Source organism: Pelodiscus sinensis, unplaced genomic scaffold, assembly GCF_049634645.1.
Source record: "Pelodiscus sinensis isolate JC-2024 unplaced genomic scaffold, ASM4963464v1 ctg95, whole genome shotgun sequence".
Classification (NCBI taxonomy): domain Eukaryota; kingdom Metazoa; phylum Chordata; order Testudines; family Trionychidae; genus Pelodiscus; species Pelodiscus sinensis.
In genome coordinates, this window is record NW_027465954.1 from 206,020 (window position 1) to 220,566 (window position 14,547).

A 14,547-nucleotide genomic window follows, 5' to 3' on the forward strand; every position below is an offset into this window, starting at 1 on the left:
ATATTTGCTTTTTTTGCAACAGCATCACACTGTTGACTCGTATTCAACTTGTGGTCCACTATGACCCCTAGATCCCTTTCCGCCATGCTCCTTCCCAGACAGTCGCTTCCCATCTTGTATGTATGGAACTGATTGTTCCTTCCTAAGTGGAGCACTTTGCATTTCTCTTTATTAAACCTCATCCTGTTTACCTCTGACCATTTCTCTAACTTGCTAAGGTCATTTTGAATTATGTCCCTATCCTTCAAAGAAGTCGCAACCCCACCCAGTTTGGTATCATCTGCAAACTTAATAAGCGTACTCTCTATCCCAATATCTACATCATTGATGAAGATATTGAACAGTACGGGTCCCAAAACAGACCCTTGCGGAACTCCACTTGTTATCCCTTTCCAGCAGGATTTAGAACCGTTAACAACAACTCTCTGACTACGGTTATCCAGCCAATTATGCACCCACCTTATCGTGGCCCTATCTAAGTTATATTTGCCTAGTTTATCAATAAGAATATCATGCGAGACCGTATCAAATGCCTTACTAAAGTCTAGGTATATGACATCCACCACTTCTCCCTTATCCACAAGGCTCGTTATCTTATCAAAGAAAGCTATCAGATTAGTTTGGCATGACTTGTTCTTCACAAACCCATGCTGGCTATTCCCTATCACTTTATTACCTTCCAAGTGTAATATTCTATTCCCTATCACTTTATTACCTACCTTCATGCGCTCCTCTGCTCCGAAGCCCTGATTGGCCTGGGGGCAGAAGTGGGAGTGGCAGTCTCCTCCCACTGCCAGGGGCATGGGCACCTAGGGGAAGCCTGGGGGGGGGGCAAAGACTTCACATGCTCCCCCCCACCAGATCAATCATGGTCTATGGGTGGGGAAGCAGGAAAGTAGCCTGGCTCTGCTCCTTCCGTCTGAGGCCCCGCCCCATCCGGTGCAGCCCGGGCCCACTTCAAAAATGTCTGAAGTGGCCCCCAGTAAAACCTTATTGCCCGCCCCGACTTAGAGACCAATTCTGAGTCTAGCAGGAGGGAAATGGGACGGGGTTAGTGAGTGTCTAGCATAGACGTGGGCAATCATTTTTGACCAGGGGCCACTTCAGAAAGCTTTGAAGCAGCCCCAGGCTACCCTGAAGGGGTTGGGGACAGGACACTTCCATGCTTCCCCACCCACAGACCCTGATTGGTCTGGGGCTGGGGGACTGTACAAAGTCTTTGCCGCCGCTCCCCCCCCAACAGAACTGACAGCTGTTCTGAACAGCTGGCAGTTCCCTGTGTCCAGCAGTGGGAGGAGACTTCACGTACTACCCCTGTTGCCCCCAGGTCAATCAGGGCCTTGGGAGGGGGAGCACGTGAAGTCTCTCGCTCCCTGCCACCACCCTGCAAGGAAGCGCTGCACTCAGAGTCAGCCACCAGTCCTGCATGCCTCCTGAACTGGTAGAGCTCCAGTCTGCCACAGGCTAGCCAGCCTATTCCAGGAAAGTGGGGGTGGGGAAGAGGAGAAGCTGTGCCTTCCCCTTCCTTTCGAAAGGTGCCCTATGCAGGGAAGGGGCTCGGGCTTCCCTTCCCTCCCACTCTGGGAATGGATCCCCTCCCCTCTCCTCTCCTTCCCTCCCACACACCTGCTCGGACAAAAGGAGTTTCGCTGGCAGCCTCTGCAGCTGCCTGAGCCTGGGAAGGAGCTGCAGCCTCTTTCCCTGCCGCCTGGCTGAAATGCTGCAGGGCTCCAGCACATGGAGCTTCTCCCTCCCGCCAGATCTCCTGTGCGGCCTCTCCCACATGCAGGAGAGGAACCGGAAGTATCTGGCCATGCGGCAGGGGAGGCTGGGGAAAAATGTCCCCGCCGGCCTTCCGTCCGAGAAACAGAAAATACTGGACATTTTGCATGTCCGGTATTTTCTGGGTTTTTTTATCGGACAGAAGATGCAATTCCCGGACTGTCCGAGCGAAAACCGGACACCCGGCAACACTAGTGAGGACAGTGGGGTAAATTTGTGGAGCTCAGCCGCTCTGCCCAAGGCCAAGTCCTAATACCAGAAATAGAGAGGTCATCTAAATTGAGAAGATGGGAAGTAACACTGCCAGCAGCCTCAATTGTGCAGCAGATGCCCATTTCTGAGACCCCACCCCACTCCTGCAGCACTCCCTAGCTGTAGGGTGAGCACCAGCTGAAGGAGAGAATGCCTTGTGATCATCTGCTCCCTTTGTGGCTAATAAGGGGGCAGGACTGATCTAGGAGAGAAGGCCTAAAAAGCCAGAAGCAAAGTGACCAGGGGGAGCTAGCAATCAGGGGACTGCAGACGGGAGTTTGAGAGGGAAGGAAGGAGAGCCTTGATTCCCTGCTCTGTTCATTCCCTCTGGGCACCTGGCACTGGCCACTGTGGGCAGACAGGACCTTTGGGCTGACCCAGCCTGGCCGCTCTTATGAAAGCGAGCTACTCCGATCACTCACTGAGGAGTCAAGTCTTTTCTCACCCCAGCCTCTGTGCAGTTCCCTACTGTATAGGTGGGAACTACAGCCCAGAGAAGCTGCTGTTTTCCTGTGATCACGTGTCTTGAGGCTTCAGCAGTGCAGGAAATTGGATCCAGACTTCCTGTGTCCTGGCCATTCTGACTCTTACATGCAGAAGGGCTCATGCACACGTTCAGAATGGGGGGAGACTGCCTAGGAAGGAGCCCTGCAGAAAGGGGTCGAGGGGTCAGAGTGGAGCACAAGCTAAATGTGAGTCAACAGTGTGACTCCTGTGAAAAAGCAAAGATCATCCCAGAATGTCTCAACAGGCGTGTTTGTGAGCAAGACACAAAGTTATTCTGCTTTGCATTGATTAGGCCTCACATGGAGTATTGTGTCCAGTTCTGAGCATTACATTTCAGGAAAGATGCGGAAAAATTTGAAAAAGTTCGGAGCAACAAATATGATTCAAGATCTATGACTGAAGCCCGAAAGAATTGGCTTTGCTTACTCTGGAAAAGAGAAGACTGAGAGGGGACATGAGAGCGGTTTTCAGGTGTCTATAAGGGTGTCAGAGGGAGGAGGGAGAAAAATTGTTCTCCTTGGCCTCTGGTGACAGGCCAAGAAGCAATGGGCTTAAACTGCAGCAAGGGAGGTTTAGGTTGGACATTAGGAAAAACTTCCTGCTTGTCAGGGTGGTGAAACACTGGAATAAATTGCCTAGAGGGACTGTGGAATCCCCCTCACTGGAGATATTGAAGAGCAGGTTGGACAGACACCTGGCAGAGCAGGATGGTCCAGACTGCTTGGTCCTGCTGTGAGGGCAGTTCCTTCCAGTCGTATCATTTTAAGAGTCTATGATTCTGTGACAGTAGTGGGCAGTGGAACGGAAGCAGTTCGCCAGGGTTAGGTGCAGCTATATTTACCTGCACCTCTGCAGGTGCAGGCGATTGCAGCTCCTACTGGCTGCAGATCGCCATTCCCAGTCAATGGGAGCAGCAGGAAGCAGTGTCCTGGTATTTGCCCACCCTGTCCTGTGAGCTGCCCTTGTGATGGGCCAGGGGAGCTGGGCCTGGCTGCTGAGTTCCAGCCCCATTGCTACTCTGTCTGACACAGCGTCTTTCCACTAGATCACAGCCACAGATGCAGACAGTGGCCCCTTTGGCTCCCTCTCCTACTCCATCGGCTCCGGCATCGGCAGTGTTGTGCCTACACAGTTCACCATCGATGAGCACACTGGGCAGCTGTGCACAGTGCAGGGCTTGGACCGTGATGAGGGAGCCACTGCCTATGACTTCACCGTCATTGCTGTTGATGGGGTGAGCACTGATGGAAGGAAGCTGGGCTCCAGGGGGAGGGGGCTGAGTGCTGGGGGGGGGAGGATGGTTCCATGGGAAAAGAGGCTGAGAAACAAAATGGCCCTTGGAGGAGGCTGAGTAATGGGGCAGAGGCAGAAGGGCCCTGAGGGGATGCTGAGCAATGGGGCAGATGGGCCAGGCGGGAGGAGCTGAGCAATGGGGCGGATGGGCTGGGGGTGGGGGTGGGGGGAGCGGAGCAATGGGAGATGGGGAGATGAGCCAACAAGGAGTGAGCAAGGGGGCATGGGACAGAGTCATCCTAGGAGCCTGGTGCTGTGCAGGGGGTTATCCACGTCAGCCCATCTCCCCAGCCGCAGAGTTCCCTCTAAGCTGCGCGGCAGCACGGCCCCGCAGCTGATTAATGAGTCCTGCCCAGCCAGGGGCTCAGGGCTCCGTGCATGGAGCTGCCTGGTGGGGGAAGGGCACTTCTCCCTCTGACAGCAGGAGCTCCCGGCTGAGGACAGAGCAGCGTGTCTCTCCCAGCCGGTAGGGAGGGGACGTGTCCCCACCTCGTTGCTCTGTCCTCAGCCTGGAGCTGCTGCTGTCAGAGGGAGAAATGCCCCTGCCCCAGCCAGGCTGCTCCATGCCTGAGCCCTGGGTTGGGTGGGGCTCATTAAGCAGCCATGGGGCTGTGCTACTGCTGAGCGTAGAGGGAATCTGACCAGCAGCCCAGCCCTGTGCAGAGTTATGCCTTGTCCTGTCCCCCTCCAGGGCGGCCTGAACTCCATGGTATACGTGAAGGTTTTCCTGGAGGATGTGAACGATAACAGGCCGGTGTTCTACCCGCTGGAGTACGCGGCCAGCATCAGCACCCAGAGCATGCCAGGCACAGCCGTGCTGCGCGTCACGGCCCACGACAAGGACGAGGGCCCACACGGGAAGGTGACCTACCACATTGTCTCAGGGAACTCGCCCCCTCTCTTCTCTCTGCACAAGGACACGGGTAAGAGCTTCTGGTGCCCTGGCCAGCCTGGGGCAGGGTGGGGGGAAGGGAGCTTCCCCTAGCTGATGTTCAGCCTGCTGCTGACAGAGGCCCTTGCTGTTCTCCTGGGCCCATTCCCTCCCCATGACTCCTTCTCCCCCAGGCCCTGACTCCTTCCTTCCATGCCCAGATCCCTCCTTCCCCTGGGTCGCGGCTCCATTCTTTGCAAGCCAAGAGCTTCCCAGACCCTACTGTCCACAGGCCCAGAAATCCCGTTCCCCCAGGCCCTGACCCTATCCTTCCCAGAACCCACTCTCTCCTCGGGATCCATTTCCTGGGCTCTGAGGGTATGTCTACATTACAGCACTAATTCGAACTAACTTAATTCGAATCAGTTAATTCGAACTAAGCTAATTCGAACTAGTGCATCTAGACCTAAAAACTAGTTTGAATTAGCGTTTTGCTAATTCGAACTAGCATGTCCACATTGAGTGGACCCTGAACCGGGGTTAAGGATGGCCGGAAGCAGTGCCAGCAGGGCATCAGATTAGGACTTAGAGCGTGGAGCTGCTGTCTCAGGCTAGCCGAGGGCTGTGCTTAAAGGGACCCGACCCCCACCCCGGACAGACAATTCTCAGGGGTTCCCCACTCGCTTGTCTAACTCGATGAGGGACAGCAAAGCAGTCCTGTCTTGGAGTGCCCTGAGTGCCCATACTCGGCACATCACAGCACTCGGCAATCAGCCCGGCTGCACTTGCCGCAGGCTGCCATCCGGGGAGGGGGTCAAGCGGGGGGCTGCAGGAGAGCTTCCACCCTGAGGAGCCTGCAGAGCCACCCCAGTCCTCCCCATCGGGGGCTCGTGCCCCATTCCTCCCTCACCTCCTTCCACTTATCCCTCCCTAGCCCCCCTTCCTGATGTACAAAATAAAGGACACGTGTGCTCAAAAATAGAAACTCTCTTTATTGAACAAAACTCGGGGAGACTGGGAAAAGGAGGTGGGAGAGGGGAAGAGAGAGGGTAGGAGAGGGGAGGGCAACTAAAATGATCAGAGGTTTGGAACAGGTCCCATATGAAGAGAGGCTAAAGAGACTTGGACTTCTCAGCTTAGAAAAGAGGAGACTAAGGGGGGATATGATAGAGGTCTATAAAAGCACGAGTGGTGTGGAGAGGTTCTTCATTAGTTCCCATAATAGAAGGACTAGAGGACACCAAGTGAAATTAATGGGTAGCAGTCTTCAAACTAATAACAGAAAGTTCTTCTTCACAAAGCAAATAGTAAACCTGTGGAACTCCTTGCTGCAGGAGGCTGTGAAGGCTAGAACTATAAGGGTATGTCTACACTACCACCCTAGTTCGAACTAGTGTGGTAATGTAGGCAACTGGAGTTACAAATGAAGCCCGGGATTTGAATTCCCGGGCTTCATTTGCATATTGCCGGGCACCGCCATTTTTAAATGTCCGCTAGTGCAGACTCCGTGCCATGCGGCTACACGCGGCACAGACTAGGTAGTTCGCACTAGGCTTCCTATTCTGAACTACCGTTACTCCCGAGGAGTCCGCACTAGTGGACATTTAAAATGGCGGCGCCCGGCAATATGTAAATGAAGCCCGGGAATTCAAATCCCGGGCTTCATTTGTAACTCGGGTTGCCTACATTAACCACCCTAGTTCGAACTAGCGTGATAGTGTAGACATACCCTAGGGCTGTGTCTAAACTGGCATGAATTTCCGGAACTGCTTAAAACGGAATACTATTCTGTTTTCTGTTTTTCCGGAAAAGGAGCGTCTACATTGGCAGGCTGCTTTTCCGGAAAAGCCTTTTTCCGGAAGAGAGTCTGTGGCCAATGTAGACGCACTTTTCCGGAAAAGAGCCCCGATCGCCATTTTCGCGATCGGGGCTTTTTTCTGGAAAAGACTACTGGGCTGTCTACACTGGCCCTTTTCCGGAACAATGTTCCGGAATAAGGACTTATGCCCGAGCGGGAGCAGAATGGTTTTTCTGGAATAGCGTCTGATTTTGTACAGTAGAGCGTCGTTGCTTTTCCGGAAATTCAAGGGCCAGTGTAGACAGCTCGCAGCTTATTCCGGAAAAGCGGCTGATTTTCCGGAATAAGTGGCCTAGTGTAGACACAGCCTAAGGGTATGTCTACACTACAAAGTTAATTTGAACTAACGGACGTTAGTTCAAATTAACTTTCATAGGCGCTACACTAGTGCTCCGCTAGTTCGAACTTAATTCGAACTAGCGGAGCGCTTAGTTTGAACTAGGTAAACCTCATTGCACGAGGACTAAGCCTAGTTCGAACTGACTAGTTCGAATTAAGGGCTGTGTAGCCCCTTAATTCGAACTAGTGGGAGGCTAGCCCTCTCCAGCTTTCCCTGGTGGCCACTCTGGGCACTACCAGGGAAACTCGTCTGCCCCCCTCCCGGCCCCGGAGCCCTTAAAGGGGCACGGGCTGGCTACAGTGCCTGTGCCAGGTGCAAGCCTGCCAGCACCCAGCCAGCAGACCCTGCACCTGGCACGCCATGAGCCAGCCACCCGATGCCCCCCAGCCCTCCGCCTCTTCCCGGGACCAGGCTGGCGGCTCTCTGGAGCCTGGCCAGGACCGCAAGAGGTGGGCACCCGCCTGGTCTAGTGCAGACATCGTGCCGTCCATCTCCAGCCTTCCACAAACTTTGGGCAGGGACACCATTTCTACCCCCTGGCTAATACCACTCCATGGACCCAACCTCCATGACTTGATCTCACTTCTCTTTAAACTCTGTTCTAGTTCTAGCCTTCACAGCCTCCTGCAGCAAGGAGTTCCACAGGTTGACTCTTTGCTTTGTGAAGAAGAACTTTATGTTACTAGTTTGAAGCCTGCTACCCATTCCTTTCCTTTGGTGTCCTCTAGTCCTTCTATTATGGGAACTAATGGAGAACTTTTCTTTATGCACCCTCTCCACACCACTCTTGCTTTTATAGACCTCTATCATATCCCCCCTCCGTCTCCTCTTCTCTAAACTGAAAAGTCCCAGTCTCTTTAGCCTCTCTTCATATGGGACCTGTTCCAAACCCCTGATCATTTTAGTTGCCCTCCCCTCTCCCAGCCTCTCTCTTCCTCTCTCCCACCTCTTTTTCCCAGTCTCCCCCAGTTTTGTTCAATAAAGAGAGATTCTATTATTGAACACACGTTTTCTTTATTTTGTACATCAGGAAGGGGGACTAGGGAAGGGTAAGTGGAAGGAGGTGAGGGAGGAATGGGGTACGCGCTCCCGATGGGGAGGACTGGGCTGGCTCTGTGGGCTTCTCGGGGTGGAAGTTCTCCTGCAGCCCCCGGATTGCCCCCATCCCCCTGGATGGAAGCCTGCGGCAAGTGCAGCCGGGGTGATGGCCGAGTGCTGTGATGTTCCGCGTGTGGGCACTCAGGGCACTCCAAGCCAGAACTGCTTTGCAAGCGGGGAACCCTGAGAACTGTCTGTCCGGGGTGGGGGTCGGGTCCCTTTAAGCACAGCCCTCGGCTAGCCTGAGACAGCAGCTCCACGCTCTAAGTCCTCATCTGATGCCCTGCCGGCACTGCTTCCGGCCATCCTTAACCTCTGTTCAGGGTCCACTCTGTGTGGACATGCTAGTTCGAATTAGCAAAACGCTAATTCAAACTAGTTTTTAAGTCTAGCTGTACTAATTCGAATTAGCGCTGTAGTGTAGACATACCCTAACAGAGTTTAAAAAGAAGTTAGATAAATTCATGGAGGTTGGGCCCATGGAGTGGTATTAGACAGGGGATAGAAATGGTGTCCCTGGCCTCTGTTTTGGAAGGCTGGAGATGGATGGCACGAGACAAATGGCTTGGTCATTGTCTTCGGTCCATCCCCTCCGGGGTAGCTGGTGTTGGCCGCTGTTGGCAGACAGGCTACTGGGCTAGATGGACCTTTGGTCTGACCCAGTACGGCCATTCTAAGCTCAGGGCTCAGGGTCGGGGGTCTCACTGGACCACCTTGATTTTCATGCAAACCTGCTCCTGGATGGCCAGGCTGGCAGCTATCCTGCCCTAGACGGCCACTTTCCTGTGCCTAGTGCGGAGATCGTGGATGAGGTCCACGATGTCTGCACTAGACCAGGCGGGTGCCCACCTCTTGCGGCCCCGGGCAGGCTCCTGGGTGGCAGCGGGTGGCTGGTTCATTCCATGCCAGGTGCAGGGTCTGCCGGCTGGGTGCTGGCAGGCTTGCATCTGGCACGGGCACCATAGCCAGCCCGTGCCCCTTTAAGGGCTCCGGGGCCGGGAGGAGGGCAGACGAGTTTCCCTGGTGGTGCCCAGAGTGGCCACCAGGGAGAGCTGGGGAGGGCTAGCCTCCCACTAGTTCGAATTAAGGGGCTACACAGCCCTTATTTCAAACTGCTTAATTCGAACTAGGCGTAAGTCCTCGTAGAATGAGGTTTACCTCGTTCGAATTAAGTTCGTACTAGCGGTTTGTATGTGGAGCGCCTATCAAAGTTAATTCGAACTAACGTCTATTAGTTCGAATTAACTTTGTGGTGTAGACATACCCTGACCTCTTCTCCTCAGGCCCAGAGGTCCCAAGGGCCGCTCCCTCCTCTGGGCCTCTGAGCACTTCCTGCCAGGCCCAGAGATCTCAGGGGTATTGGGAGCAAGGACGAGGAGTCCTTCTTCCGCTCTCCTCTGCGCTGGTTCGGCCTCAGTGGAGGCTTGTGTCCAGTTCTGGGCACCGCATTTCAAGACAGATGTGGAGAAATTGGAGAGGGTGCAGAGAAGAGCAATAGAAATGCTGAAAGGCCTAGAGAACCTGAGCTGTGAGGGAGACTGAAGGAACTGGGCTTGTTTAGTTGGGAAAGGAGAAGACTGAGAGGGAAGGGGACAGAGGGAGGAGGGGGGAGAATTGTTCCCCTTGGTCTCTGAGGACAGGACAAGGAGCAAGGGGCTTAAACTGCAGCCAGGGCAGTTGAGGTTGGACATGAGGGAAAACGTCCTGCCTGTCCGGGGGGGATAAATTGCCTGGGAGGTTGTGGAATCTCCATCACTGGAGATATTGAAGAGCAGGCTGGACAGACACCTGGCAGGGATGATCTAGACCCGTGGTCCCCAACACGGTGCCCGCGGGCGCCATTGCGCCCGCCAGGTGCTCGGGGCTGGCCTGGCCCCAGGCACATGGCGCAGCGCTTGCGGGGAGCGTCGGCCCCGGGCACGCGGTGCTTGCGGGGAGGGGCACTGGCCCCGGGCGCGTGGCTATTGGGCGGGGGCCGCCCCCGGGCAAGCGGCTATGGGGGGGGCCGCCCCCGGGCGCGCAAGTGTCCCTGCCCCCTGGCGCCCGGCGGGCGAACGGCCACGCCCCCTGGCGCCCGACAACCTCAAAAGGTTGGGGACCACTGATCTAGACAGTGCTTGGCCCTGCCGTGGGGGCAGGGAAATGGACTCCATGACTCTCAAGGTCCCTTTCAGATCTAGTAGTCCATGATTTTATTCTTCTCTCTCTCCCTCCCCATGGCCTGTTCCTCGGGGCACTGACCCCCCCCCCCCCCTCCACAGGCCCAGGGCCCATTTCCAATGGCCCATTTCTCTAGGGCCTGATCCCAGGGCTCCAATCACCCCCTCCTCACGAACACATTTCTCCCCATGGCCCATTCCTAATGGCCCTTACCCCCTCGTCCCCAGGTCCAGGGCCCACTCCTCATGGCCTGTTCCCTAGACTCTAACCCTTTTCCCCAGAAGCCGGGATCAGTGTTTCCTCTAATTGTTTACATCCATGTGCAGAATTAATTGTATTTGCACCAATTTGGAGGTGGTGTGGTGTGGTGTGGGGGTGGCTGGGAGGTTTGGCATGTGGGAAGGGGCGCAGGGCTGGGGCAGAGGTGAAGGGCTCCGGGGTGGAGCCAGGGATGGGGTTTGGCGTGTGGGAAGGGGTGCAGGGCTGGGGCAGAGGTGGAGGGCTCTGGGGTGGAGCCAGGGATGGGGGTTTGGCGTGTGGGAAGGGGCGCAGGGCTGGGGCAGAGGTGGAGGGCTCTGGGGTGGAGCCAGGGATGGGGGTTTGGCGTGTGGGAAGGGGCGCAGGGCTGGGGCAGAGGTGGAGGGCTCTGGGGTGGAGCCAGGGATGGGGTTTGGCGTGTGGGAAGGGGCGCAGGGCTGGGGCAGAGGTGGAGGGCTCTGGGATGGAGCCAGGGATGGGGGTTTGGCGTGTGGGAAGGGGCGCAGGGCTGGGGCAGAGGTGAAGGGCTCTGGGATGGAGCCAGGGATGGGGTTTGGCGTGTGGGAAGGGGCGCAGGGCTGGGGCAGAGGTGGAGGGCTCTGGGGTGGAGCCAGGGATGGGGTTTGGCATGTGGGAAGGGGCGCAGGGCTGGGGCAGAGGTGGAGGGCTCTGGGGTGGAGCCAGGGATGGGGGTTTGGCATGTGGGAAGGGGCGCAGGGCTGGGGCAGAGGTGGAGGGCTCTGGGGTGGAGCCAGGGATGGGGGTTTGGCGTGTGGGAAGGGGCTGGGGCAGAGGTGGAGGGCTCTGGGGTGGAGCCAGGGATGGGGTTTGGCGTGTGGGAAGGGGCGTAGGGCTGGGGCAGAGGGCTAGGCTTAGGGTGCAGGGTGGTCAGGGCTCTGGGGTGGAGCCAGGGATGGGGGTTTGGCATGTGGGAAGGGGCGCAGGGCTGGGGCAGAGGTGGAGGGCTCTGGGATGGAGCCAGGGATGGGGGTTTGGCGTGTGGGAAGGGGCGCAGGGCTGGGGCAGAGGTGAAGGGCTCTGGGATGGAGCCAGGGATGGGGTTTGGCGTGTGGGAAGGGGCGCAGGGCTGGGGCAGAGGTGGAGGGCTCTGGGGTGGAGCCAGGGATGGGGGTTTGGCGTGTGGGAAGGGGCGCAGGGCTGGGGCAGAGGTGAAGGGCTCTGGGATGGAGCCAGGGATGGGGGTTTGGCGTGTGGGAAGGGGCGCAGGGCTGGGGCAGAGGTGAAGGGCTCTGGGATGGAGCCAGGGATGGGGTTTGGCGTGTGGGAAGGGGCGCAGGGCTGGGGCAGAGGTGGAGGGCTCTGGGATGGAGCCAGGGATGGGGGTTTGGCATGTGGGAAGGGGCGCAGGGCTGGGGCAGAGGTGAAGGGCTCTAGGGTGGAGCCAGGGATGGGGGTTTGGCGTGTGGGAAGGGGCGCAGGGCTGGGGCAGAGGTGGAGGGCTCTGGGATGGAGCCAGGGATGGGGTTTGGCGTGTGGGAAGGGGCGCAGGGCTGGGGCAGAGGTGGAGGGCTCTGGGATGGAGCCAGGGATGGGGTTTGGCGTGTGGGAAGGGGCGCAGGGCTGGGGCAGAGGTGGAGGGCTCTGGGGTGGAGCCAGGGATGGGGTTTGGCGTGTGGGAAGGGGCGCAGGGCTGGGGCAGAGGGCTAGGCTTAGGGTGCAGGGTGGTCAGGGCTCTGGGGTGGAGCCAGGGATGGGGGTTTGGCGTGTGGGAAGGGGCGCAGGGCTGGGGCAGAGGTGGAGGGCTCTGGGATGGAGCCAGGGATGGGGTTTGGCGTGTGGGAAGGGGCGCAGGGCTGGGGCAGAGGTGGAGGGCTCTGGGATGGAGCCAGGGATGGGGTTTGGCGTGTGGGAAGGGGCGCAGGGCTGGGGCAGAGGTGAAGGGCTCTGGGGTGGAGCCAGGGATGGGGGTTTGGCGTGTGGGAAGGGGCTGGGGCAGAGGTGGAGGGCTTTGGGGTGGAGCCAGGGATGGGGGTTTGGCGTGTGGGAAGGGGCGCAGGGCTGGGGCAGAGGTGGAGGGCTCTGGGGTTGAGCCAGGGATGGGGGTTTGGCGTGTGGGAAGGGGCTGGGGCAGAGGTGGAGGGCTTTGGGGTGGAGCCAGGGATGGGGTTTGGCGTATGGGAAGGGGCGCAGGGCTGGGGCAGAGTTGGAGGGCTCTGGGGTGGAGCCAGGGATGGGGTTTGGCGTGTGGGAAGGGGCGCAGGGCTGGGGCAGAGGTGGAGGGCTCTGGGGTGGAGCCAGGGATGGGGTTTGGCGTGTGGGAAGGGGCGCAGGGCTGGGGCAGAGGTGGAGGGCTCTGGGCTTGAGCCAGGGATGGGGGTTTGGCGTGTGGGAAGGGGCGCAGGGCTGGGGCAGAGGTGGAGGGCTCTGGGGTGGAGCCAGGGATGGGGTTTGGCATGTGGGAAGGGGCGCAGGGCTGGGGCAGAGGTGGAGGGCTCTGGGCTTGAGCCAGGGATGGGGGTTTGGCGTGTGGGAAGGGGCGCAGGGCTGGGGCAGAGGTGGAGGGCTCTGGGGTGGAGCCAGGGATGGGGTTTGGCGTGTGGGAAGGGGCGCAGGGCTGGGGCAGAGGGCTAGGCTTAGGGTGCAGGGTGGTCAGGGCTCTGGGGTGGATCCAGGGATGGGGGGTTTGAGGTAGAGTGCCCTGGGGCTGTAGCATGCAGAGAGGACTCCTCCTCCCCATCTCTCTCCCCAGCTGCAGCAGCTCTGGGGCTAGGGCTGGGGGAAGGGGCCTCTCCCTAGCTGCAGCAGCGCCATACTCCAACCCCAGGCCCCAGCCCTGAACTCCTCCCTCAGCCTACATCCACTGCTATACCTCAACCTCCTGCCCCTCCCCATGGCCCATTCCCCTAGGTCTTCTCCCTTCCCAAGGGCTGTTCCCCAGGGCCCTGACCTCTTTTCCTCCAGGCCCAAGGTTTATTCCCTCTCCATGGCCTGTTCCTCTGGGCCCTGACCCCTTTGCCCCCAGGCCCACTCCCTCCCCAGAGCTCATTCCCAAGGCCCTGACTTTGCTCCCTCTGGCCCAGTGCCATCCCCCTCTGCAGACACAAGCACCGAGGAGGAGTAAATAACAAAAGGGGCGGGTCACTTGCACAGTGTGCTCCAGACTGCTCAGTAAAGCGGGTGCAAGCAAACACTGTGCAATGTAATATGGCAAAATGTAAATGACTTTTGTTCCTGGAGAACATGCTCTTCTAGGGAGCAAAGAGTCTGAACAGTATTTGGGGATTGGAGAAAACGATCCGCGAAATGCAGGCTCCCAGTGCCGAAGGCCGGTGCTAGCGCGACCCTGGGACACGTGAACAGGACTCTTGAGGAGGAGTCGAGAGGTTATTTACATCTCTAGTTGGGACTGATGCAACTGCTGCTGACATCCTGTGCCCAGCGGTGCACCCCACACATCAAGGAGGATGTTGCTAACTTGGGGAAGGTCCAGAGAAGAACCATGGGAGTAACTTTGCAAGTGCCAGTCTCCGGAGTTGTTCCCAGGCCCGTGGTTTGTTGCTGCGCCCCTAGAGCAGGGTGGAAGTGGTGCATTTCCTGCAGGGGAGGGGAACAGTTTTCAACCCTGCAGAGCTTCCCCTATGAGTCTCTTTCTCTCCCAGGTGTCGTTTCCCTCTCATGGTCCCTGAGTGGCAAAGCCAACACGCTGGTGCAGCTGGTGATCTCGGCACGAGATGGGGGGGGCCTCTCAACTCAACCCAATGCCCAAGTGAACATCAGCATCGTGGCTGGCACAGTCTCACCCCCTGTCTTCGAGCAGGCTCAGTACTTCTTCACTGTGCCTGAGGACGCTCAGCAGGGAGTGAGCGTGGGGGCCGTCCGGGCCCACAACCCCCCGGGTATGGACCTACCGCAGCCCTCAGAACACACTGGGCCATGTTGCCACTTCAGGGGGCCTGTCCTCCTGCCTGATTTGCCACAGTGACCCTGCTGGGAGTTCCCCCACAGCCAGTGCCGTGCCTGCCCCCACGGTGCATCCTGTTGGGTGCTCCCCCTCCACAGCTAGCAGCCTGCCTGCCCCCTGCTGGCATTCCCCCACAGCTAGCAGCCTGCCTGCCCCCCTGCTGGCGTTCCCCCACAGCTAGCAGCCTGCCTGCCCCCTGCTGGCGT

At 58.0% G+C, this 14,547-nt stretch overlaps 1 protein-coding gene across 4 annotated transcripts in view; it reads left to right on the forward strand.

Annotated features, from left to right (window-relative positions):
• DCHS1 (dachsous cadherin-related 1) overlaps positions 1-14,547 on the forward strand; it is a 154,736-nt gene that overhangs the window by 50,764 nt on the left and 89,425 nt on the right. For all 4 annotated transcript variants that reach the window (XM_075917306.1, XM_075917305.1, XM_075917307.1 and 1 more), the window contains 3 exons: positions 3,587-3,775; positions 4,526-4,757; positions 14,040-14,276. In XM_075917306.1, the coding sequence (XP_075773421.1) occupies positions 3,587-3,775; positions 4,526-4,757; positions 14,040-14,276 (658 nt within the window). The remainder of the gene's footprint in view (positions 1-3,586; positions 3,776-4,525; positions 4,758-14,039; positions 14,277-14,547) is intronic.